Source organism: Xenopus tropicalis, chromosome 1 (genome assembly GCF_000004195.4).
Source record: "Xenopus tropicalis strain Nigerian chromosome 1, UCB_Xtro_10.0, whole genome shotgun sequence".
Taxonomy (NCBI): Eukaryota; Metazoa; Chordata; class Amphibia; order Anura; family Pipidae; genus Xenopus; species Xenopus tropicalis.
Window position 1 is genome coordinate 25,636,877 of NC_030677.2, and position 27,226 is coordinate 25,664,102.

Sequence of the window (27,226 nt, forward strand, 5' to 3'; positions counted from 1 at the left end):
CCCTGGAACACATAGTAGTTTAGTAAATATAATACCTGCTAGCTCTCTAGTAAAATGATGACATATTATATATTTATATATAGAGTATATGTTGCTAGCACAGCTACCAGAATACTGCATTGCAGGTTTCTGAACCTAAATCTAAATATATGGGTAAAATCACCCCCTCACACTCAGACCCCTCCGGCCTGAGATGCACAGGTCCGTTTCCCAGCCAGTTCCAGGCCAGATAGGGGAGGGGGGGGGCGGCTGTGCGCGTCCCTTTGGTGGGAGGTGAGATTTCTCTCCTGGAGGGGTCCCCCTAGAGCTGAGCCAGTGAGTGCTGAGTGGGTGAGTGGCTGCTGCATCCTCGCCTCTCTGGGAAGGAATCAGCCCCCGGAACCTGCCCATCAGCAGCATCAGCACCAAGATCTGCCCCGGCTGCCGCCTTCTCTCTGCCTGCGCTTATTCCTGGCGCCGCGGTAACAATAGGATTCATTCACTAGCTCTGCGCCCCATTCACTCACCGCACCGCTGCGTTATTGTGTATGAGCATCAGCCTCCCCAGCAGCAGCAGCAGCAGCAGCAGCGATAGCGCAACCCGGGCTCAGCGGCGCAGCATGGAGAGGAGATCCAACTGGAATAAGGAGGATGATCTCCCTGTGTATCTGGCCCGGCCAGGCACCACCGCGCAGACCCCCAGAGTCAAGTATGGGGGCATGTTCGCCAATGTAGAAGGGGCCTATGAAAACAAAACCATTGATTTCGATGCGTACAGCGTGGGGAAGAAAGGGACCCGCACCCCCAGGAGCAGCAGCAGGCCGGACATGGACGGGGACAATTTCAGCGAAACAGCCAGCGATGTGAGTGAGATCTCCGGATCGGTCATCAGTTCCCCCGGGGAAAGGGAGGACAGAACCCCCGGCATTGAGATCAAGTACAGCGGAGGCAAAGAGCTGCTACAGGGCCAGCACAATGGCAAGGTACAGGGAGAGGCTTGGGGGGCAGCACCATCACTCAGGGCTATGGGGGCCACAAGCTCTATACACCTCTCCTTCTATTAACATTTGATAAACCATATTAACCCTTTTGCTGACCGAATTCCCTTGGGGTTTGGGGGGGGGGGGCAGTAACCCCCAATGAGCATATATTGCTGGAGATTTCACTTACAACTAAAAAACAGATGATACCTGTTTGCCTCTTTCATCCGCAGTAGCCATGCTGCTGGCCCTACATTGTGTGAGAGATTGGATCCTGGAGCCTAAGAGCTTACGATCTAATTCTACAATAAAAGATAGCAGGGACTTGTTCAAGGTCACCAGGAGCCCAGAAGCAATGGGGCAGCAGGGTGAGCTATAGGAGCATTCCATTGAGAAGTGACAAGATAAATAGATTGGAAATGATTATACAGTACTGGGATTGGAGCAAAAGGGTCTCAGGGGCCGGAGAAATGGAGGTTAATGGAGGTTTCTATAAAGCTAGAATTATAGAATCAAATCCAATAATTTATATTCATATATGGGAAACATATTGTTGTGTATATTGATACATTCAAGTTCACAGGTGAGAGTTTATGGGTGCTGGGTGCTTATCTGTAAGTTTTCAGACTGAGTTAATGAGAGGGCAGCTCTTCAGTTGAATGGAAATGTAATGTTTCATGGACTCGCTGCATGTCATTTAGCAGTAACATGACCCATGGCAGTTATTGATAAATCATATGACTACGACTGCTTATATGTCATGTCTTTCCTTGTGTTGGGCCCAGCTGCCTGGCAAGGAAAGGGTGAGGCTGCGCTACTTTGCCTGAGTGGGTCGGTGTAACAAAGAGGAGTGGCACTGAGACTGCAAGGCCTTCCGCCTGTATCTCATCACTGGAGCTGATTCCCACCCCAACACACTTACTTACTACATGTTCATTTCCTTGACTTCGGATCAGACGTCAAGTCTGAGTTGCCAGAAAGTCATTAAAAAAATTGTAGCAATAAATAGCACAAAAATACTGTATATATTGGTTTAGCAGCCCTGGCTCCCTGTTGCAAGACTAATGTCCCTGCTTTGCAGTTGCAGTTTGTTTGACAGCTGTCTAATTGCCCAGAATTTACATTTTGACTCAAGATGTGATCAATATACAATACTTTCCTTGTGTCATTAAATGGCTGGATGGGATACAGTGTCCTGCTGACAGAACCAGTAGATACTTTCACCTTTGATCTGCCTTGTTAGATACAAGCATAGGTTAGCAGGTTGGCTCCTAGCTGGTTAGTAGGGTCTTCTCGAGCCTTGACAAAACAGGACATGTGACCTTGTAACATACTTTATACACACTCTTGCGTATATATAATAGAGCAATGACCCAGATGGAGACTGGTGAGACATTGGAGCATTTCCCATCCAAAACTATATGAAGAACTAGGATGGAACTGGCACTGTTGGGTAGGCCACAAAACTGATCCCTTAAATTGTTGTAACCACTAAGGTGGTAGTAGAAGTGTTGGAAAGTTTCAGGATAATATTGAGATAGGAGTAGACAGTGCTAATCCAGGTAGAGAAAGGTGTCAGGCTGGATATACTAATACCGGAAGGTTTTGGTTTTAGTGACAATAAGACGGTGTCAGTTAAGATGAGGATATATTTAGGACACTGGGGAAACAAACGGTGGGCCCGGCCCTTGTAGGCCCCACTGACCCAGACGAAATTCCCTCCGGAAAGCATTGGTGCTCCCCTCCAACCTTAGCCCAATTGTGGTGAAGTAAGTACAAGTAAGGTACAAGTCATGCAGACAGTTAGAGTCCAGCGCAGGTTTAAGGTAGCGATGTAGTTGATTCTAGCTTAGGTAGATTTTGCTGTGGAGATGTAGCCTGGGGAAAAGAGTGATCAACCCAATGGGTTTAGACTCAGGAAGGTTTCATTAGGTGATAAGGTTGAACTTAATGGACATGTGTCTTTTTTAATCTCATTTACTTTGTTGCTGTGTCTCTATTTTAAAATAGAAATCAAAGAACCAATTCAAACGGAAATGTTCTAATGTCAAATTCCTCGTGCCCACTGACACTGAAGGTTTGATGGATGAGGATCAAGGTTCTGGCTGGGCAGGTAGATTGTAGATAAAAAAGTTATCTCAGCAAGTAAGGATTTCTCCAAAGATATATCCCTTAGCCAAGAGAAGAAGAGGCAACTTCAGGAAATTGTAGCGATGTGTATGCCATCCCAACGGCGATTTACATTCTTGCCGGTGGGATGGCATTGCGGGGAAATTAGTCGTCTGCGGTAACGAAGATTTGTCGTGGGGCGACTAATCCCCCCATGTACCACTGCCCTAAGAGCATGAAACTGGGCTTATTTTAGCTCTTTGTCAAATGTTTACCTATGGCATAAAGACTAGGAAAATCCCTGACTGCATACATTTCTATGGGGGTAACAATATACTTTTTTCATGGAAAGGTTTCTATTTTCCCCTATAAAAGACCCATATTGCATGGTGGATATATAGTTATCCTGACATTCATATTCCACTCATTTGCAGCTGGACAGATCAGTTCTTCAGGATTCACAGGATCTGTAGGGCAGGGTGCCTGTGGTGCAAATGCCAGTGCAACCAGAGGTACTGTGTATGGGGTAGGAAGGTAAGTGGGTGTGTGTGAGGCACAGATTCCAAATAGGGTGGGGGGGGGCCACAGAATTGGGTTTGGCGATGGGGGCTTTGGAAGCAGGTTTAAGACAGGGGTGGGGGGCCTTGGCAGTGGGTGTGCAATGGAAGCTTTGGAAGCAGGTTGGTGACAGGGGTGGGGAGCCTTGGCAGTAGGAGTGAGGGCCTTGGCAATGAGCTTACTGGCAGACCCAGAAACCCCAGTCCAACACTGGAGATGCAGTCTCCTTCTCTAGATATAGCAGACTCTGTAACACTACATGATGTGTAGCTCGCTACCAAACTTGACATTGAATCAGACACTATCATTACTGTTAAGGAGGAATTCACTGCTTGAGATTTGGTTTGCAGAGAGTTTGAGTTATTGGCTGGAACTTTGGGGCATTGCTTCAGGTCTACCAAACAGATTACAAGGCTGAAAGGGCTCGGCCAAGTCCAACTGATATGGCCTACAGCAGGGATCCCCAACCTTTTTTACTCATGAGCCACATGCAGATGTAAAAAGTGTTGGTGAACCACACAAGCATGATAAAAATGGGATTCTTTGCTTGATGTAGGCAGGACAGCTATACCTTATATTAAAAAAATGGAAACCTGAAAGTGTTAAATGTGCATGAACAGAGATCCTTCCATGTCTTTCACGCATTTTTGGCATCATGGACTTTAATAGTGTGCTAACATCTGAGATGTTCTGACTTTGGGCATGTTGGGCATGGATAATCATTTTGACACTAGATTAATTACTGTTCAATTTAAAATGAAAACCTGAAAATTCTCAATAGTAGATCTGTCAGGCCAATGCTTCTCCAAGGGGAGCAAGTAGGAAAACATTTGGACACTTTGAAGTTCATTGATGGTTGAAGCTACTGGTTTGGAAGCAAGAGGTCATGTGACAATGACACTGGTTTAACAATATGTCTTACCTGCTGCTCCCTGCCCTAACTAATACTTGTGTTGGTGGCCTACTCTCTACTTACTTACCACATAACCTATTAAAGCCACGGACCTGGACCATGGGGTTGGCTTCCTCTATAGCAAAGAAATCCCCCCTCCCCAGCCACTTTTCTTCTTTAAATATTTATGTAGGACTGCACAAGTGCGCAGGGTGGTGGGGGTAGTGGTGGGAGCGGCTGAGCATGCTGGGTCCCTCCAAATATTTTTTTGCGGGTGGGTGGGAATGACCCTCTTGTTACGCGGCTGGCTGAAACCTTCTCCAGCCTGCAGAAAACCTTCTTTTTACAATGTAGGAAAGTTCTGGGGTGCCAGGAGCCATTGCCACCATATATAATATATTTGGAGTTCTAAACTGCCTGACACAGAAAGTACAGGTAGTTCTTTACCCAAAAATGCACATGAGATCATTTTACTTAACACCTTTCCTTGTAGTGCTAGGCAGTTTGCTATACAGCTGTGGCACACGTTGTAAATAGGCCACCGGCACTCAGGGCAACACTCCTGATAATATTACATTGAAAGCAGGTAGAAGAATGAACATGGAGCACTGAAATACACACCTCTCTGTATCCAAAGCTGTGGGGTGTTTTAACCACCACTGGTTACCCCCGACAGCAGTGGCAATCAAACCGTACCCCCCCCCCATGTGCTGCAGTAGCCATGGAATGACACTGCCTAGAGTTACACAGCTTGTTATTCATAAAAATCCCCACATCCTTCTTAAATATTGAACCCCCCAACACACTACCATTTAGTGTATAACTTACATTTATATCATTTCTACCAAAGTGCATAACTTTGCACTTACCATCAATAAACCTAATAATCTAGTTTGCTGCCCTGTCCTTTAATTTAGTCAAATCTCTCTCTCTGCAAAGTGGCAGCATCTTGTATGGAACTTTATAGTTTTATTTTCGGTATGAAGGTCTGTTGGGTTAGAAGAAGGGTTTTCTAACCAAAACTAAGAGCATTTTCAGCTGTCAAAATTGGGAGCCCTAAGAGTACAGTTGTAGAATTGACCTTTATTCTGCATTTAAATACACCTTTTAAGGTGTCCGCTGTCATTTCCCAGGATCTTTTGATCTTTTGAAGAAGTCTACCCTTTCCCCACAACCCTAATGGGGAGTAGAAAGCAGAGCGCAGGTGCTCAAGCCTAACTGGGGTATAATACCATCTAAATATACAGCCCTTTCTGTAGTTGTGCATATTGAGGCCTTCCTGGCCCAAATTGTTTGCAATATTTTATGTGTGATATCCGAGTATAAGTCTGTCTCCTATCTGGCCATATATAATTGAGACAGACTTGCGTTGGCAGCTGAGAGACCACTGTATAGATCTGTAGTTAGGTGTTTTTTAGCCTCTGACCTGTCACATAGTAGTTGAAAGTATGTAAGCGCAGGAGCTGCAGAGCACCCTATGTAGGAATGTCTGGGTGATGGAGTAAAGATATCCCGTAGTTTAAATGCTACATTGTCCTTTATAATTTGGAAGGAAAGCATTTGTTATTTGGACTCCACATGTGCACAAATGGTGGTACCTGATTTCATCCAGGAAAGGAAGGCCTGCAAGTCCACCCTCCTGGGGGGAACATACTATTCAACAGGAAGGGCATCTTTGGGGGCACAGATCTTCCCTGCTAAAGGGGCTGTGGTTGCCTTTGGTTACTAAAGAAGTCCAATACATAATGTGTGCCATTTCTATCCTAGTTCTTTGTTAAGCTTTAGTTCTTCTTTATAACGTCCACACACTGGACCAACTGACTGGCCCTGGGCCCCATGCGGGGATGCCTTACCACTTGCTATACACATGCACGGGCACAGTCTCTGGTCAGCAGTCCAAATGATTAGAAATGCAGGAAAAGAAGAGGAGCTGTGTCTATAATATATACTTAGTTCAAGAAGAAGTCTCCATTGCGACATTGCAAACTGCCAGCAGCCATGTGGGCAGTTTAGCCGAACATTCCAAGTGCCATTCCAAAGTGCCATTCACGGAGTGAGCTGTAGGCATTTTTAGCTGTCCATTTTCATTCCTCACCACAGAGCTGAAGGTAGGTCGCCCTGTGCATCAGCCTATCATATTGCTCATATGTCATCTAGGAACCCAGGGGTTTGACTGCCCAGGCTGCTCATCACTGGAAAACTCTACTTTAGAGTAACAAGCTCCCACTGGAGCAATCTGCATGAGAGAGGGCCACGTCAGACATCCTGACTGGAGGGTCCTTTCACACTTGCAACTTTATAGCTTAGACTGGGCCAAATGGGTCTAAATCATGCCATGAATCCCAGTTTCTCAGTACAGTGATGACGGATTTGCTTGGGTACTACAGCACCTAGGTCCAAACTCACATGGTTACAGAAAAGTGCTCCAATCTGCATTTTGCTTTATTTTCATTTACAAAATAAAAATGGAACTGTTGTTTTTAGTAACGTAATAGGCTTTAGAAAAGACTCCTGCCAAACCAGTGCCAGGGAACAATGCGGGACTCGGTCAGGGTGGCACTTGAGAGTGGGTGGGCATGTGGCTCTTGCTTTGTATAAAGGGGACACATTTAATAATAAAGAAAGCAATGAGCATTCATTATAGGTGTGATTGTACTGTCAGGTTATATTGAAACTTAAAAGAGAAAATCAATTCATCTCAATACAATGAGTTCCCTTGAATGTTAACCCTTTCCCTACTACAGGGCTGCAGTGAGTATAACATTTCCCACTGCAGTGAAATAATTTTTTTTAATGGATTGATGGTGGAAGTTATGCTTTAACAACTGTGGATGTTAAAGGATAATAACCCACCCACATTTCTTTGTTCAGATTAAGGCAAATGGCCCTGTAGGCTTAAATAGTATCAGGGCTAGTGCTAGGGGAGGGCAGGTAAGGCATGTCTTGGGCACAGTTGGTGAGGGGGTGTAATTTGAGGGAAGTGATTGGACAGGAGCGGGGGTGTGTGCAAGTGTACAGGGCAGAGTGGCAGTGGAAGAGGGGGGGGGTTGGTTGTTCAGACAGTGGGATGCAGTGCCAGAGAACGCTCAGTTGGTGGGTGCAGGGAACTGGGGCAGCAAGCAGGGTGCGGCCAAGTAGCATTTACCTTGGGTGCCAATACTACTTGGCCCAGCTTAGTGTAGTATCATTGGTGTAACTAGTCCAGTAGCACATAGCAACCAATTAAGTATCGCTTTGCATTTTGTTCAAAACCACTTAGTTACTTCGGCAGTTACCAGATAGAATATGCTGTATATAGATGATCCCATACCAGAAGTTTCTAAAAGATATTCCTTATATAAAAATGATTTGCCTTCATTGCTTCAGTGACACCTTCATATACAATTATGGGGAAGTGGAAGGGGCCTTTAACAAGTACTTGTACGTGGGATTTTCCTTAGGGTTTACTAAGCTCTACATCAATTTTTAGGGCCCATACAAATAATAATATATTGCAGACACACACACATATATATATATATACTCTGCATTTCTCTGGGCCCTGATTGCTATATATATGTTTCTCTCAAACTCACCTCTCATATGCTAGTAAGACTGTCATTCACTTATTCCAATCATTTGACACATTAAAGAGAATCTGTAGTCAGAAAACAAAGGTGCAGTGGGTTTGCTATTATAATGCAAAGCAAGACACTGTATAATATACCTACCTTATTATTCTGACTATAGCTCCCAATACTTACTATGGTCGGTAGCCATGTTTTCTTAGAGACTCTCCTCTATAGAAGGTTTCACCTTGCGTTACAATAAACAAACCAGCTTTTACATTTCAGTATTGTGATGGAATTTTTAGCAAATGTGCAGCAATTTGGGGTATAGGGTGTCATGATATTCACCATCACTGCTGGTAAATTGCATTATTCTGCAACATAATTCTAGGTGAAAAATGAAAATATAGTATTAGTAAATAGTGTGAAAATGTGAAAAAACTGATTTTCATGCAACTCTTGAAATGGCACAGTGAATAAATCTGCCCTTATAGAGGTAGTTTACCTTTTATTTAGCTTTTGGTGTGTTATATAATGTCCTTTTCTTAGCAGCTTATTCATTGGTCTTCATTTTTTTTATTTCGTATGTTTTATTACATTTTTGGCTTCTTCTTCTGCCTCTCTCTGGATTTAAAATGGGGTCACTGACCCCAGCAGCCAAAAAACTATTCCTCTGTGAGGCTACAATTTTATTGTTGTCTTTCAATTAAGGCATTTCCTATGCATCTTCTAGTCTTTCTTTTGTATTCAATGGCAGGTTGCTAGCAGGGCTGTATTTATTTATATAGGCACCCAAAAAATATACAACATGGCGCATTTGATGTCACTTGTACAGAACTGACGTCAAAAGCTACCGGAAGTAATATACTTGGGGCCAAACGATCGAATTCTGCACGCAGCAATGGGGCCGATGCGGTCCCTGATCCGATGGGTTTTTCTAACCTGGCCAACCGATATCTGGCCAATTTCAGGCCAGATATCGGTCGGCCAGTCCGATCATTTCTGCCCCTACACGGGCCGATAAGCTGCTGAGTCGGCCTAAGGGACCGATATCGGCAGCTTCTATCGGCCTGTGTATGGGGACCTTAAGTGTGAACTACCCCCTTAAGTGTGAATGGACCAATAGGAGATTTGGCAAAGCACTATAAATAGATGGTGGGGGTATAATGTGTATAATAATGTATGGTTACACCCAGGGCAGGAATACAGTACAGGTATAGGCTCTATTATCCAGAATGCTTAGGACCTAGGGTTTTCTGGATAAGGAATCTTTGTGTAATATGGATCACCATACTTTGTCTGCTAAAAAAAATAATTGAAACATTATATAAACCCAGTAAGATTGTTTTTCTACCAATAAGCATTAATTATATCTTAGTTGGGATGGCCTTCTGGATAACAGGTTTTCAGATAATGGATCCTTTAGCTGTATTGAGCTGCCAGTGACTCACTGATATTGCTCTGCTGCTTATTTGTTGCTATGAGCCATATGTGTAGGTACATTATTCCTTGTAGTTTGTATGCATGGTACTTGGGGGGTCAGATCCAGGGGCGATGCTGCTGCTGCCAGCTGTATACTCCACCCTGTGCCATACTCACCATATACATGATATGCCAAAGGGTGGTCTGTTGAGTTTTAACCATTCCAAATGGTAAATGTTCTCTTACAGATTGAGGGTATATTCTGGGTAACTTAATTATATCTATGTTCATTTTAAAATAGCCCCAAATTACCTGGGACGTAGTTCCAAACATGTCTGCTTCTAGAAAGCAGAGTCAGGGCACAGTTATGGGAAGGGGTTAATGTTAGGTGTGATTCTGTTATGTGCACTTGTTCCCTGGCACCTATAGGATTAGCTGCACCCATTGCAGTGCTGTGTAGTTCTGCTGCTCTGTCAGACATCAGCACAGTGAATGGGGCCCTAGCAGCCTATGGCATACCTGCACACTGAGCATGGGGAGAGCTCTGCCGCCTTCTGATTGGTGCTTCCTTGTGTGATGATGGCACGATAATAGCCAAAGCTTCCTGGGTTGTGCCAGTGTGTAACAGCCTGGATGTAATGCGCCGCAGCGCCTGTAGGAGGAGCTCTATTCAACCTTTAGGGGTGGCTCTTCCCTGCCTCGCCGCAGCCGAAAAAAAGGTGGCAGGTTCATTTATTAAATCCCCCTATTTCTCTGTACAAGAAACTTCCCTCGTATTTGTTTTCCTGTGAATCTGGGAGAAACCATGTCGTACCAAGGGAAGAAGAGCATCCCCCACATAACGGTAAGCGGGGAGGCGCAATATACCGAGACTCGGGGGGTTCAGCACCACCAGGCACCGCTCCTTTGTTACAGACTGACGTTTCGTACGGTGATGGGCAGCGATCGGGGGGCAGCAGGGGGAATGGGCGAGCGACAGCGACAGCGACAGGGTAGAGCGATCTAACAATAGTTGCAGAGATGATTTTAGCAACAATGAGCGCAAAGCAGGAGGGGATTCCCTTTGGGGCTGGGCAGGAACTGTCCTATCCATAGATTGTCAGCCCTTGGGGCACCAGGACTGGCTATAGGGACAAAGGAGCGGGTTATTTGCGCCTAATGCTCTGCGCTTGATTAGTGACTTGGTTTCAGCACTAGGACAGCTCCTGCTTCCCACATACATATAAACCGGGACAGTCTATTCTTAGCGCTGATTGTTACATCGTCCCCACAAAGGCCATTGTGTCAATGAGAAATAGAGATGGAAAAGGGTTCTTCGGCCTCCCTGTCTGGGTCCAGTGGAATGTAGTGTATGGTGCTGATTTTGTGCTGGGGGTTGGGTGCAGCGCCATGACAGAGACAACACCCCCTACATCTATTATTAGCTCAGCCCTATAGTGGAACATGGAGCTGGGGATGAGCAGAATCAGGACAATGGCTTCAATAAGTCTGTCATGGGCATCAGAGGCAACCCCCACCCGACCAGGCAACCCCCACCCACCCTCACACTGGCACAATGTGCCCTTCGGCATTCCCGCAAGCATGGCAGGGTGAAGGGTGATTATAACATGATGTTTAACCTGTACTCCATGTGGCTGTTGTACTACAACTCCCAGCATTCACTGAGAGCACAGTGTCAGTAATAAAGCAATTTAGTACCTTATATAACTGTATGCTTAGGGATATTTACAGCATGGTGTATAGTGAGATCTAGAGCAAGAATAGTAATACTAATGTACAACTGCATTATTCTGGATCTTGTTATTTAATCATGACTTTAATAATTCATCCAGACATTTCATATCTTTCTGCCCAAGAATGGGGAACATGATGTTTTTCTCTGGAAAGCTATTGTACAGAAATGTGACATTTGGTTGTAGCTGTGCCCTCTGTAATATTTGTATATCAACATGGATTTCCACCAATCCTATAAAGCAGCTGCAGATAAACTTAAAGACAAGTCTTTGTAGGTCAGCTGTGGCCAGGGGATTAGTTATCCAGAATAAGATGTGAGTAGCCAGAGCAATAATAGCAGGGCTTCACCTGACAAATCCAACCCTTATCTCTACTTCCATTGTTAAACTACAACCCCCAGGCTTCCTAGATACTTACAGCTCCACACCAATTCTGCTTTCTCTATGCCTAATGTCACCTCAACCACAAAGACACAATTGGACAAAAGCCACATAGCAGATTTCCATTGTTTGTGGAAGGGATGTGCCCTTTTTTCTTCTTCAATTAAACCAATGGTCTGTGGGTGTTTCTTATTTCTGAGATACAATTAAGAATATATATAGAAGTACAGTACATGCACCCCCATTGTGAATCAGCCCCATCTTCATATTACAGATTTTATAACCTGTTGAAATTGTGCGCAGGCATTGTTTATGTGATGCTGCCATACACGTTAAAGGGATCGGGTCCTATTAGCTGACATGCTACATATTCATAGACCAGCTTATACCAAAATGGTTATGTCATATACAGCAGTCTAAGGAGTCTGTATTCTGGCAGGGGGCTGTATATATCTAATATTTTGGAGGTCTGCGAACAGCCAGTGACCATATCCTAGAGAACTGGATCATATAAAAAGAAAGTCTGAACCTGAAATGAAACCCTGTCTGTGTGTTGTTGGTGTGTTTTCCCTTAATATAATATGTGAGCCAACAGGAGGGGCATTATATTGATGTTGCTGTGAGTCTTTCTATTCGTTATTGATCTTTCTAATGCTAAGCTGGGCCAAGTCATGGAAAATCCAGGGGCATGAGTGGGGGCAACCAAGGATTTAATGTGAGAATCAGCCCACTAACCAAAATAAGCGTATATGTTGCAGGGCCAGCAGTAGTTGCTAATATTTCAAAAGCCATTCACATGCATGTGCCCTGTGATGAGTACAACCAAGAGTTCATTGCCCAAGTCTTATAGCCTAGTCAGTGGCTTATTAGGGAACAGGAGGGTTACACCATGTGAGGCCTAACAGGTGCAAAGTTTGCGCCAGGCCTTTGGAACCAATAGCAATCTGCTGGCCAGTAAATGCTGCCTGCTACATTTTTGCTAGGAATTACTAGATCAAATATTATGCTTATTATTTGTTTATTTTCTTTATAATGTTTCATATAAGGCCTTGTAAACAATATTGGGGTCTGTACCCCCCAGAAGTAACAATGATTATCATTCCTTGAGTTGATTCATTCTGGTCTGTGGATGAACCTGTGCTCCCAGCATGCTCAGACAACCAGGGAAAATTGCAACAGATGCAGCATATATGTGTATGCAGAATATCTAGCAACTGTTCATTTGGGTACATTTTAGCTTTTGAAGCTGACATTAGATTGCCTTTACCCTAACATCATGGATGCCCAAATCCATCCTCCCCTAACCATTCCCCCAGCTGCAGCTGTAGCAAACTGCTTATTATGCTAAGCAACTGCTTGTATTTTTCCCTTCTCTGCACTTACCACGTTTTTATGAACCCTATTCCATAGTATGTAACCCTGACTTTCCTTTAAATGCCAGTGTATGTACATGCTTTACATTGCCATTCTGTAATCTGGTGCAGGGCTGCAACTCCCAGCATGCCCTGCAAACTGAGGTGGAATTACATGTTAGCTAATGGATATAACAGATTCTTCATTTAGGGTGTAGTCTGCCCTTTATAATACCAAGAGCTAGGCTTGCCAACTCATCCCTTTTAATCTCTGACACTCTGATATATGCTCCAGTATTGCGTTGGCCACTATAGCCCTATGGCTCAGGGTTGGACAACCATCCAAATGATGTGAAACTACAAATTCACGTCTATGTCCTCTTTCTACACTGAAATCATATTCCTTTGGGTGTGAATGTCAGTGTGAGTAGCTGAGGCAGTGAGGCATGATCAGAAATCACATAATAGGACTGTGTATAAGGCGCAGTGTACCTGTGCGTGGGTGCCAGGCGCACCTCTCTGATAAATTATTGGCACATTGTGACATGGTTTGTGCTGTTACAGACGCATTTCATAGATTCTTTCTGTGCTTTTTACTTGCAGAGCGACAGACTTCTCATAAAAGGAGGAAGAATTATCAACGACGACCAGTCTTTCTATGCAGATGTTTACTTCGAAGATGGCCTTATCAAGTAGGTCCTTATGCTCTTTTGTGTGAAGACACACGGAGCTACTTAGTAGCAGCTACTTGTCACAGCTACTAAATGCCAGAAAATCCCCTGCCATAGACAATACTGAGAATTGCCTCTGCTAAGACACACATAGAGACAGTTATCAGTAAATGATCAGCATTGTCTATTTTAGTAGCCATGACAAGTAGCTGCTACTATTAGCTCAGTGTGTCTTCACCCTTACTCTGTAGTGCCCTCTCCTGGGCTAGACTTCTCAGAATAGGTCTTATGTGGGAAAGAAATTAAATAAGGAGAAAAAAGGGAAAGAAAAGGGAAAAAAAAAATAAAAAAATTTATTAATACAGTTACTCTGTGTTGCTCATTAGTAAACCAGGTCTTTAAGGAGAGGAGACATTGACATTTCTTGTGATGATTTTTTCACTTATAGACAAATAGGAGAGAACCTGATTGTTCCGGGAGGAGTGAAAACAATCGAGGCCAATGGGCGCATGGTTATTCCCGGGGGAATAGATGTCAACACTTACCTACAGAAGCCCTATCTGGGTATGAGCACCCTGGATGACTTCTACCAAGGCACAAAGGCTGCTGTGGCCGGCGGCACCACCATGATCAGTAAGAATATAAGCTCTCTTATTATATACTCGTTATTGTTAATTATTACACTATTAACTACTGTGTATAAATTATTTTATTTAAAGCCCATTATACAAAAATCCCATGTATTGAGTTATAATACACAGGATCCTTCCACATGTTGTTGAACTGAAAATCCAGTATCCTGTATGATGGGGGCATAGGTAAAATGTATCTTATATAAATGTCTATGAAAACATATTGGAGTGTCTGAGATGTGAACCTCCCCCAGAAATATTGTACATTTTGTTTTGGGGTTCTGTACCAGCCCAAGGCAACCCCAGCCCTTTAGCAGGGAAGATTTGTTCCCCCAAAGATGCTCCAGTAGCCCCCCATCTTCTTTTTTCCAATGCATGCTCTGCTCACTTACCCAAGCTAAGGGACCAACACACAGTATATATGTATATATTGTAGCATGGTTGAAAAAAATCATAGAAGGAAGGTATATCCCTCCCAGAAGCCTCTATGAAGCAGCACAGAGGGCTGTGAAATTGAGGGTCTGTGCAGCTCAGAGGGCTGATTAGCCTCACATTTGGTTTAAAGGTGGCTCCAAGGGTAGTGTCTCTCTGTTCTGGTAGAGAGGTGAGCAACTTTGGTAGCCTAACCTGTACTGAGTACCATTGGTAAACTGGAGACTGGGAGACCTGAGCCACTTAGTACCTGTGTTCACTTTTCCTTCTTCTTATCATCCCTCTTCTTCAATTTTTTCCCAATAACTTATTATCAGTATTCATCCTGTCCTATAGTCCCTGTTTTCTCTGGATTTTGGATCAAAACTAAAACCCAAGACGTTTTACTTCTCCCTTAGTTGACCACGTTGTTCCAGACCCTGGATCCAATCTCTTGAGCTGTTTTGAAAAGTGGCACGAGGTAGCCGACACCAAATCTTGCTGTGACTACTCCCTTCATGTGGACATTACCAACTGGTACGATGGCATCCGAGAGGAACTGGACATCCTGATTCAAGACAAAGGTATGTGAAAGGACAACTGTCTCCCTATAGTTGCACCTGGGATTCATTCATCACAAGTCCATTGGCCTTAATTTGTTTTTCTCTATTACAGTCTGTAGCGTTTTTGGATTTATCTACAATTGTTTGCTCTTTTTTACACAAGCCTAATATGGTAGAACCTAATATGAACCTAATATGGTAGAACCTAATATTATAGAACCTAATATGGTGGAACATACTGAGCAGGAGACTTTCTAAAACAGTGTTCCTTGTTCTTTCTCCAACAGGTGTCAATTCATTCCAGGTGTACATGGCCTACAAAGATCTATACCAAATGACCGACAGCCAGGTATTTCTTTGCTATTTCTTCGTAAGGTACATTGATGGCTGCAATATGCAGATCAAAATGTAGAGTTATATTCACAAATTTCTTGCCATCATCAAGTGCTGCCATTAAAGGATAAGTAAACCTTAAAATAAGTTGATGTAAAATTGATGATAGTGCTAGTCTAAGCACTTTCACAATTTACATTCATTATTTTTTTTTTAATTCCAAGATATTAAAGATTACAGTACTGGTCACTTTTGAGCCCTCTTTCTTTCTCCTGTCAGCTTCCTCGACAATGCCCTTGACTACATCATATTTGGAAAGTGACCAGCAGGTAGCAATGTGATAACAAAATGCAACAAATAGGTATTCAACCGCACAGCCCTTAGATCAGGCTTGATGCATCAATCCTCGCAAGGCACACCGCTGAGCCATTCAATACAATTCAAATATAGAGGAGAGCACTATAAAGCAGAATTCTGCTAAAATGCTATTTATTTCAGACGAAAAAACACAACATGTTTTGGGCAATGTGACACTTGATAAAGGGCGCCACACTGCCCGAAACATGTTGTGTTTTTTGGTCTGAAATAAATAGCATTTAAGCAGAATTCTGCTTTATGGTGCTCTCCTCTATATTTGGATTGTGATAACAAAATGCATTCATATTACTGGTGGGGACCTAGTGGGGCACTGATCAATAAGCCGTATTACTATATGTTTCTGAAATATGGCTTATTCTAAGCGTTTAAGGGGGCCCTAAAATGACTGATATAAGAAATGTTTGGAGCCCTGCAGTGTAATAAATTCATTGCTAGTTAGCCATACAGCAACTGGATTTATATGTACAGGTATAGGACCCGTTATCCAGAATGCTCGGGGCCAAGGGTATTCTGGATAAGGGGTCTTTCCGTAATTTGGATCTTCATACCTTAAGTCTACTAAAAAATCAATAAAACATTAAGTAAACCCAATAGGATTATTTTGCATCCAGTAAGGATTCATTATATCTTAGTTAGGATCAAATACAAAGCACTGTTTTTATTTTACAGAGAAAAAGGAAATCAATTTAAAAAATCTGAATTATCTGATTAAAATGGAGTCTATGGGAGACAAGCTTTCCGTAATTCGGAGCTTTCTGGATATCGGGTTTCCGGATAACGGATCCTATACCTGTACCTAGTTATAAAATGATGAGCTGGCAGTTAGAAAAGGGGGGAATTCACAAAAGTTGAGTAAAATATTAAATTACACCAGAGCATTATTCACAAAGGAGAACATTAGAACCTAAGCAACAAAGGCTAATACTGTGAAAATGTTATAGTAATATAAAATTTGTAAATAGTGGCTAATTTTTCTGGGCACCACTTTTATTAATGTGAAATGTCAAATCTGTCAATTTTTGTACTATTATTATTATTATTATTAATAATAATAATAATAATAATAATGACATGTATATATATATAAAGTGCTAACATATTCAGACAGATTTCTTTGTAGGATTCCCAGCATCAACAACTGAAGGGCTTCTAGTTTCCCTTCTCTAATATCTATCAGCTATATATTATACACTCTTCTGTTTTCTTTCCTTGTCTAGCTGTATGAAATCTTTATGTATCTCAAGGGACTTGGTGCTGTAGTAATGGTCCATGCTGAAAATGGAGACTTAATAGCTCAGGTAAGGTGTCTCCTTATAGTGTCCAACTTCTGTTGTGACCCCACAGTCTGCCTTGATATCTATTAGGGCTCTGGCACACGGGGAGATTAGTCGCCCGCGACAAAACTCCCTGTTCGCGGGCGACTAATCTCCCAGAGTTGCCTACCCCTGCCATCCCACCGGTGAACATGTAAGTCGCCGGCGGGATGGCAGACGCGAGTCTTTTTCGGCGATTTTGCGCCGAATCGCATAAATCACTCACTAACACCAGGGAAGGGGGACATGGCCAATCAGGGACTTGGGGTGCTGCGGTCATTTACTGAAGAGCCAAAAAAAATACTTTGACCTCAGTATTTTGCAATGTAAATGAGCCGTAATGTATCCAATAACTATTTGTACAAGTCTTGTCATTGACACATGACCACAGAGTAATACCACATTCTCTTACCTTCTTCAACAGGAACAAAAGCGGATATTAGAAATGGGAATAACTGGGCCAGAAGGACACGCCCTCAGCCGGCCGGAGGAGGTACTCACCCTATATAAACAGATTTAATTGAGCATGACTGTCCAGCACCTTATTAGTGTGATATATATCCTTGTGGTGATCCAATATTATTAAACCATGGGGCACAAACTAAATAAAGAGGGTATATATATATGTTGTTTATTAGAGGCTTATTTTCTCTGGGCATCTCCTTTTCTATTTGATTAGGAGCTGCCATACTTCTTGGGAATCTTCTCCATTTTACAGGCATAAAATACTCTGTGACTTATATGATAATATTCTGCATCAGAGAATTATATGCACAAACAACATAGGTCTTTATAAATATACAGTATATTGAATATAACAGCCCGTGCAAAACCCTGCTTCATTTAAACATTCAATTATCATAAAAATGTACTTTTTTTTTGTATGTGCTATTGGGTAATCCTAAATAGAACATTGCCATTGTAAGTACTAAGGGCCGCCCCCTGGGATTAGACAATTTACGGTGCATAAACAAACCAAGAGCATACATACATGTTAAGTCACATCAGCCAATAAGTGGACAGCGCTGTGTCCTTTACTCCCACACTACTTCCTGTTACAGTCAGAGCTGCATTATTTCCTGTCAGCTGATCTCTGAGGGAGCACACAGCCCATCACTAAATGGCGGCTCAAGGGAAAGGATGTAAAAGGGCAATATTTACTGATATAAATATTCCAGTTTGGTGAGATTCTTTAATAGGCCCCTTAATATGAAATAAACTGTCTGTTGGTAAGTATTCATTCTGAGGGTATAGTTGTCCTTTATGCTGCAAGTCACTATCTAGACAGTGCCCGAGTATTCTGTAATGACTGAGAGCTGTATAAGGGGAGAAGTGTATGAGGATATTGGCAGTGTATGTCATATCTACCTAAGCATTCTGCCAGTCGGGGTCTTGTAGAGGATCAGTAGCCTTTGGAAACAGATTCATGTAACATATGGAGCGCTATGGTTTGGCCCATCCGGCCCACCTGTCTGTAACTAAAGCTAAATCAATAAGGCTTATGCTAAATATATGTAAATGTCACTGGCAGTTAGAGTTGATTTCCATTGATTTCAATGACAGGAGGCACAGGTATGAGGTATCAGCCTTCTCTTTACCAATAGAAACGCACTGGCAGAGAAATGCCTAATACTCTCATATATCATGAGGCCTATCACTGTATCTCAATGTCTAATCTTCAGATGACTTTGAGCATTGCCATTGGCTAGTGTGGCTAGTATTAGCTACCGTATGTCTTCCCCCTAAATCTCTTCTGAGTTATCCTTCAGTCTGAGCACCATGGTTCATAACAAGGTTACAGATAGATAGAAACATTGGGGTAACAGTCACCCTGCTATAGTTCCAGGGGTACCCAGGGCACAAATAAGCACTCACCCCAAATCCCCCCCTAACTGGCCTCCAGGCTGGGCCCCCTTAGCCCATAACAAGGTTACAGATATATAGAAACATTGGGGTAACAGTCACCCTGCTATAATTCCAGGGGTACCCAGGGCACAAATACGCTCTCACCCCAAATCTCCCCCTAACTGGCCTTCAGGCTGGGCCCCCTTAGCCCATAACAAGGTTACAGATATATAGAAACATTGGGGTAACAGTCACCCTGCTATAGTTCCAGGGGTACCCAGGGTACAAATAAGCACTCACCCCAAATCTCCCCCTAACTGGCATTCAGGCTGGGCCCCCTTAGCCCATAACAAGGTTACAGATATATAGAAACATTGGGGTAACAGTCACCCTGCTATAGCTTTAACCAGAATGGCCTTCAGTTTACAAGGACCATTCCTATTTGTTCCTCCGGCTGGGCCGCCCTGAGACCCTCTCATAGGGCTCTCCCCGGTACTCACGCTAGGCAGACCCTCCACAAAGACTCACCCCCGGTACTCACAACCTGGCACTCTTTATCAGGGATCTCCCATCTAATAGGGACTCTCTCCCTCTTGCCTAAACACTGTATGCCCTGATCTTCCAGCTGAAGTAATGCTGGGGGGGTCTTAACCCCTCTACACTCCTGGAGGGGCAATGACGGCCCATTCTTACCTCCACTCCCTACATGGCACTCCTAGAGTGTCCTATAACAGAGAAACTACTATCTAACCCCTACTAAATGGAGCACCTCTGTCCAGAGGAAATCCCCACACTCAATCTTTTACAGCACATGGCTGCATCCCTTTTTATAGGCTTATGCACCACCCTGTGGCCATAACCCGAACTGTGGGGATACTCCCCATTAACTATTTATGTCCCAGACCATACCCAGAGTCCCTTAACCCTTACCACCCTGGGGCCTGTCCTAGGGGTATCCATCCTGTGGGGCCTATTTTATTAAACCCCTACAAGTACATTCTGATTAGAGCTGTATTTATATGCAGTCACTATTTGACTCTATTGAGATGAGGCCAGCAATGCTTATTAATCTGAAAGACATGAATAATGTCCTTCCCTGCAGGAAAAAAAAACCCCAGATCAGATTCAGTGACAGTGTCGGACTGGGACCCCAGGGACCCACCAGAAAACCTTAGACCCGCTCTCCAAACTATTTTTCCTCCTTTCCTCACCCTTTATTCTCCTAGTCTCTTTAATTTACATACTAGCATCTATTCTTCCATCTATTTCTCCCCTTTGTTCCCATTCAGAAATAGGGAATGACCATGAAGCAGGCCAAATAGCGAGGAGCAGGAGGGCCCACTGACACCTGGGCCCACCGGGAGTTTTCCTGGTACCCTGGTGGGCCAGTCCGACACTGTTCAGTGGTGCCAATGGATCTTACTGACACACGTGGCTGAGACTCTGAGGAAATTGCTCTCAGGGTCACATGGGGCATTTTGTCTCCCACAAGGGAAGTGACTTGACATGAAATCAGGCCAGTTAGGGTAAATAGCACATGATGATTTCTTGCGGAAATCCCTTTGATTGTGATCCTAGGGAATCACTGAGCATAAAACATTAGAAATGCTTAATTGCATGAAAAATTAGGAGGTTTTTGTATGAATATGTGATTCAAGTGTAACTTTGTTGATTCCTGTGTAGCACAAATGTTCCATGTGACTTTACCCTGATATGACTTGGTGAGACTTATATTTAACAAAAATCCCACCTGTGTTTTTTTTCTTCCCAGCTTGAAGCGGAGGCAGTTTTCCGAGCCATAACCATAGCTAGCAGAATTAATTGCCCCGTGTACATAACCAAAGTGATGAGTAAAAGCGCTTCCGATGTGATTGCACAAGCCAGGAAAAAAGGTATGGCATTGGCTAGCCCATCCTCTCGTGCCCCTCCCTGCTCCGGGCGCCATGATAATTGTCACATCATGGGGCTCATTAGTAATGGCAGGGGTCAGGGACAGGGACAGACCTGATCCTCACCTTCTGCTCCCCGCTGCCCTGCCTCCCCCAATCACAGTGAAGTATAAGGTACACACAGGGTGGGGGGGCTGCCAGGGGTCCGTGGGGGTGTGTGGGGGTCCCTGGGGTAGCAGCCCCAGTGGGCCTGACACTGTAAAGTCCGACCCTGGTGAGGTGCATTAACCCTATAGTAACAGTATAGTAATGCTTGGGTTTAAAGTAGATGTTTACCCAGTGTTTTTTCCCCCCCAGGTGCTTTAGTGTTTGGAGAGCCAATCACTGCAAGTTTAGGAACAGATGGTACCCACTACTGGAGCAAAAACTGGGCCAAAGCTGCGGCATTTGTCACATCACCTCCTTTAAGCCCAGATCCCACCACACCGGATTACCTGAACTCCCTTTTAGCTTGGTAAGTTTTACCGATGTCTCATTAACTTTCATGGAGAACCCAGTCCCAATCTAATGGAACACTGCAGAGTGCGGGGCTCATGCATTAACACTGGGCAAATTTGCACCTGGCAACACATAGCAACTAATGATCCATCAGCATTTTTTTAGCCAGTTGCAGGTAGAACAGTGAAAGGAAACATTTGATTGGCTAGCCATACAGTATTTAAAGGAGAACTGAAGCTTAAAGAAATAGGCTAGAAATGTTGTACAGGTATGGGATCCCTTATCCGGAAACCCATTATCCAGAAAGCTCCAAATTACAGAAAGCCTGTCTCCCATAGACTCCATTTTAATCAAATAATTCAGAATTTTAAGACTGATTTCCTTTTTCTCTGTAGTAATAAAACAGTACCTGTACTTGATCCCAACTAAGATATAATTACCCCTTATTGGGGGCAGAACAGCCCTATTGGGTTTATTTAATGGTTAAATGATTCCCTTTTCTCTGTAATAATAAAACAGTACCTGTACTTGATCCCAACTAAGATATAATTACCCCTTATTGGGGGCAGAACAGCCCTATTGGGTTTATTTAATGGTTAAATGATTCCCTTTTCTCTGTAATAATAAAACAGTACCTGTACTTGATCCCAACTAAGATATAATTACCCCTTATTGGGGGCAGAACAGCCCTATTGGGTTTATTTAATGGTTAAATGATTCCCTTTTCTCTGTAATAATAAAACAGTACCTGTACTTGATCCCAACTAAGATATAATTACCCCTTATTGGGGGCAGAACAGCCCTATTGGGTTTATTTAATGGTTAAATGATTCCCTTTTCTCTGTAATAATAAAACAGTACCTGTACTTGATCCCAACTAAGATATAATTACCCCTTATTGGGGGCAGAACAGCCCTATTGGGTTTATTTAATGGTTAAATGATTCCCTTTTCTCTGTAATAATAAAACAGTACCTGTACTTGATCCCAACTAAGATATAATTACCCCTTATTGGGGCAGAACAGCCCTATTGGGTTTATTTAATGGTTAAATGATTCCCTTTTCTCTGTAATAATAAAACAGTACCTGTACTTGATCCCAACTAAGATATAATTACCCCTTATTGGGGGCAGAACAGCCCTATTGGGTTTATTTAATGGTTAAATGATTCCCTTTTCTCTGTAATAATAAAACAGTACCTGTACTTGATCCCAACTAAGATATAATTACCCCTTATTGGGGGCAGAACAGCCCTATTGGGTTTATTTAATGGTTAAATGATTCCCTTTTCTCTGTAATAATAAAACAGTACCTGTACTTGATCCCAACTAAGATATAATTACCCCTTATTGGGGGCAGAACAGCCCTATTGGGTTTATTTAATGGTTAAATGATTCCCTTTTCTCTGTAATAATAAAACAGTACCTGTACTTGATCCCAACTAAGATATAATTACCCCTTATTGGGGGCAGAACAGCCCTATTGGGTTTATTTAATGGTTAAATGATTCCCTTTTCTCTGTAATAATAAAACAGTACCTGTACTTGATCCCAACTAAGATATAATTACCCCTTATTGGGGGCAGAACAGCCCTATTGGGTTTATTTAATGGTTAAATGATTCCCTTTTCTCTGTAATAATAAAACAGTACCTGTACTTGATCCCAACTAAGATATAAATAATCCTTATTGGGTGCAAAACAATCCTATTGGGTTTAATTAATGTTTTATTGATTTTTTAGTAGACTTAAGGTATGGAGATCCAAATGATGGAAAGATCCCTTATCCGGAATACCCTTGGTCCCGAGAATTCTGGATAACGGGTCATATACCTGTATATTCATTTAGATTTACATTACAGGGCAGCTCCGAAACCAGTGCAGTTAACATCAGAATGTAATAATCAGCCCTGCAGCATCAGCTTTTATGACAACCCTCTTTTTCTAAACTGACTCATCACTATATATAATTACAGAATATAATGACAGGCACTCTCGACAAACAAAAATCAAAGATGCCTGGGTGCAGTCCAAAAAACAGAGTACCGCACTCACAGGACTTATAAAAGTACAAAAAGATTTATTCAAAAGTTGTGTCTAACGTTTCGGCTACCACTGCAGCCTTTCTCAAAGACAGTATATATATATATATCTGCATGTGTTTAACAGTATTCAATATTTTTCCGCACAGTGGGGACCTGCAGGTTACGGGCAGCGGACACTGCTCTTACAGCACCGCCCAAAAAGCTATAGGAAAGGATAATTTTACTCTGATTCCAGAAGGAGTCAATGGAATCGAGGAACGGATGTCTATTGTGTGGGACAAAGCTGTGGTAAGTGTCAGGCTGAAGGTAGTTCATCAGATCCTCCCTCCTATGTAAAGTCCCTATAAAATAAACTTCTTCCATTTCTATAGGCTTGGAAAACAAACAAGGGGAAGTAAGGTGTAGATTATAAAAAAAAAAAAAAATACTTCGCAAAATTAATAAGAGCACTGTCAGCAATTTTACATTTCTTTGTTTTGAGGGGTTACCAGCCATGTCAGCACAACTACCTAGTTATCAGTTATCCACTTTCATTGGAAACACCTATTATATCTTTAATTTTTTTAGGCTACCGGTAAGATGGATGAGAACCAGTTTGTTGCGGTCACTAGTACAAATGCTGCCAAAATATTTAACCTGTACCCAAGAAAAGGCCGAATCGCAGTTGGTTCTGATGCTGATGTGGTTATTTGGGATCCGGACAAGATTAAGGCAGTCTCTGCAAAGACTCACAAATCTGTAAGTGAATAAACCTTTATTCAGATTAGGGTTCCTACACATAGAGCTGCATGAAGGAAAAACAACATGGTGCCCGGCCCATACACGTTGGTCAGGTTGGCAGACACGTAAAGCTTTGGCCAGTGGCCCATGTAGACCTTTTGCTCGTAGAAGACATTCATTGACCAATAGTGACCTGGATATGTCTGTACAGGTTAGATGTTCATAAAATATCTTATTTGTGACTCTCAGGCAGTAGAATACAACATCTTTGAAGGTATGGAGTGTCGTGGGGCTCCGCTGATGGTTATTAGCCAAGGAAAGATTGTCTATGAAGATGGAAACCTGCACGTTAACCAGGGCATGGGGCGCTTCATCCCTCGGAAACCATTCCCGGAATACATTTACCAGCGCATCAAAATCAGGAACAAGGTTCGTTCTTTATATACAGTCCCAAACTGGTGTGAAAGATGAAAGGGCTTTGGCTCTGTATGCAATGTATATATGTATTATACAGGTGAATTGTTGTCTATTGGATAACTGGCTTAATAATGAATGGGCCATGTCATTGGTTTGACAAATATAAAAGCAATATAAGGCACATGCACTCAGTGCCTCAGTGCAGCTTACAATCTAAGGTCCCTATCACATTCTAGGGTCAATTTAATCGGGAACTAATTAACCTGCCTGTATGGTAGTTGGAAGGAAAGCAAAGTACCCGTAGAAAACCCATACAGACACTCACTATACAGGCTATAGGAGTTGGCTAGGAAATTCCACTACTTTGTTCTGTCACTGATTTGCTTGAGGGGCTTTTTATTAGCATTGGGTAAATTTGCTGCAGTTCAGAAACCCATGGCAACTAAAGAGCTATTAACTACTGCACTTAATAAAAACTATTCTCCGATTGGTTGCTATGGATTGCTGGGGCATATTTGCCTAGTTTAAATTAATGACCACCGTAAAGCTGCTCATAAATGATAAGGTAACCAACCTTATGGCCAGCTGTACGGGGGGGGCAGATTAGGACCATGTGCAAACTCTTTGGTTAAAGGCTACGTGGTCATTACCTGAATGGATATATCAGGTAGCATAATTCATATCTGGCTAAAACTAGATTGTAGTTGGGGTGGTCAAATATACAGTCAAGAGTGGCCAAGTTGGCAGGCAAGCTGGACCAGGGTTCAGGGGGTCATTCACATAATAGCCATGTGCAAACCCTTTGGGTGAAAGCAAGGTGGTCCTCTCTTGAATGAATATATTGGATAGCCTAATTCAAATCTGGCTAAACCCAACCAGATTGTAGTTAGGGTGGCCAAATACATGGTTCAAGAGTGGCCAAGTTGGCAGGCAACCTGTGCCAATCTATGACCAACTTTTTCATAGGAAATTTGAGCCTCTGCCTATTCATGAAGATGTTCCCGTCAAGCAAAAACGAATTACTTTAGTGGTATAATCAATATACGGTGCATAAAACTTGTTTCTATGAAGGCTGTACCTAAAACATGCTGTTTTGATATAGTCTAAATGTGTTTTATATTATTTATCCCCTCCTTATTAAGAGGATATTGAATGAATTTGCCCATTTATCAGAAGAAATGTTTTTCTAGGTGGCAGGATTAGAACCTGTGTCACGTGGAATGTATGATGGGCCTGTATATGAAGTTCCAGCCCCTCCCAAGTATGCAACTCCAGCCCCATCGGCTAAATCCTCACCTTCCAAACCTCAGCCTCCTCCAGTCAGGAACCTTCACCAGTCCAACTTTAGTTTATCAGGTATGTGGATAATATGAGTCCTTTTTGTTGTGTGCTCAGCTGATAATTACATACCCAAACATCAGTCCGTTAGAAATGGAGGGGTCATCGGATAAACAGAAGGCCAATGAGAAGGGTTGCTGGTCATCAAAGATTGTATTTGTGTCTAACTCATCCTGTGTCTTCAAACATTTAAATGAATGACCCTACATTGTAGGTGCACAAAAAGACGACACTAACCCTCGCCGCACAGGGCATCGCATCGTTAATCCACCTGGTGGCCGCTCAAACATCACAAGCCTTGGTTGATGGATCTGCATCAAGAAAATGAAAGAATCTCACCGCTGGAACAATGTTCCTATCTGTGTCAGTGTTATTGAGCCCACACATTTTTGGTACTACTGAACATGGTCTGTTTTGTATAGAAAGGGATGGTCATTGTGTGGTTAAATGCTTGGAACTATTTTCTCTTTCCCACCCCCACCCTTACACTTGTGCATAGTCATCCCATCCCCTTGGGCATCAGTTCAGTCTCCAACACATTTCACCGAAATGGGTCGGCGACCCCTCTGACGCCCTTGACTGGTGAAAGCATGGAAATACCCATTGCTGTTGTAGAGTAGAGGCTTCCGCTTTGTCTTTGTGCCATACGATAGTCCATTTGCACCATTTAGATGTCTTTGGGTGAGCAGTGCATGGCCTTCTGTTATTCATTTACCCTCCGTAGGTCAGTGGTTGAGTTTCCATTGATGCCAACAAGCTGTCCTAGACATAATGCCAAGACCAAGATTGCCAGCGATAACTAAGAAATGTGAACAATTTTATGTATAATGTAGAATGCTAAATGTTTCATTTCCGTTAGCCTTTTGTACAACCCCACAGCTCACAGCAGCCTTCATGTGATCTCATTGTACAGCTTAGTGTATTCTCATCATTGTAAACCATTTCCAATAACAGACACATACACTTATTTTGGCCGCGCAAGCGACCAGCCTTGCGCGCGCAGTGTTTTGATACGGTCGGTATGGTTAGCTATCTGATTTTTACGTTTTTTTGTACAAAGTTTTCCTTTGTATTCACATGCATTTTTACTTACGGTTCCGTATGAAGTTCTAGATGTGACTCGATGAATGACTTCAACGCTTGTGAAATAAAGAACACAGAATAAGTTGCTTGGGCTCTTGTCTTCTATCAGGTTAATCTGGGCTAAATATTAGCAGGCCT

General features: G+C 42.8%; 1 protein-coding gene across 3 annotated transcripts; it reads left to right on the plus strand.

Annotated features, from left to right (window-relative positions):
* Positions 1-282: 282 nt before the first annotated feature.
* crmp1 (collapsin response mediator protein 1) lies at positions 283-27,174 on the plus strand. 3 transcript variants are annotated; one of them, XM_012965113.3, is made up of 14 exons: positions 283-842; positions 13,558-13,646; positions 14,074-14,258; positions 15,088-15,252; positions 15,519-15,580; positions 17,160-17,240; positions 17,680-17,748; positions 20,872-20,992; positions 21,347-21,503; positions 23,677-23,818; positions 24,098-24,268; positions 24,500-24,679; positions 25,858-26,023; positions 26,220-27,174. In XM_012965113.3, exons 1-14 carry the CDS (start codon positions 528-530, stop codon positions 26,309-26,311), a joined length of 1,995 nt encoding a protein of 664 aa, XP_012820567.1. In that variant the 5' UTR covers positions 283-527; the 3' UTR covers positions 26,312-27,174.
* The last annotated feature ends 52 nt before the right edge of the window (positions 27,175-27,226 follow it).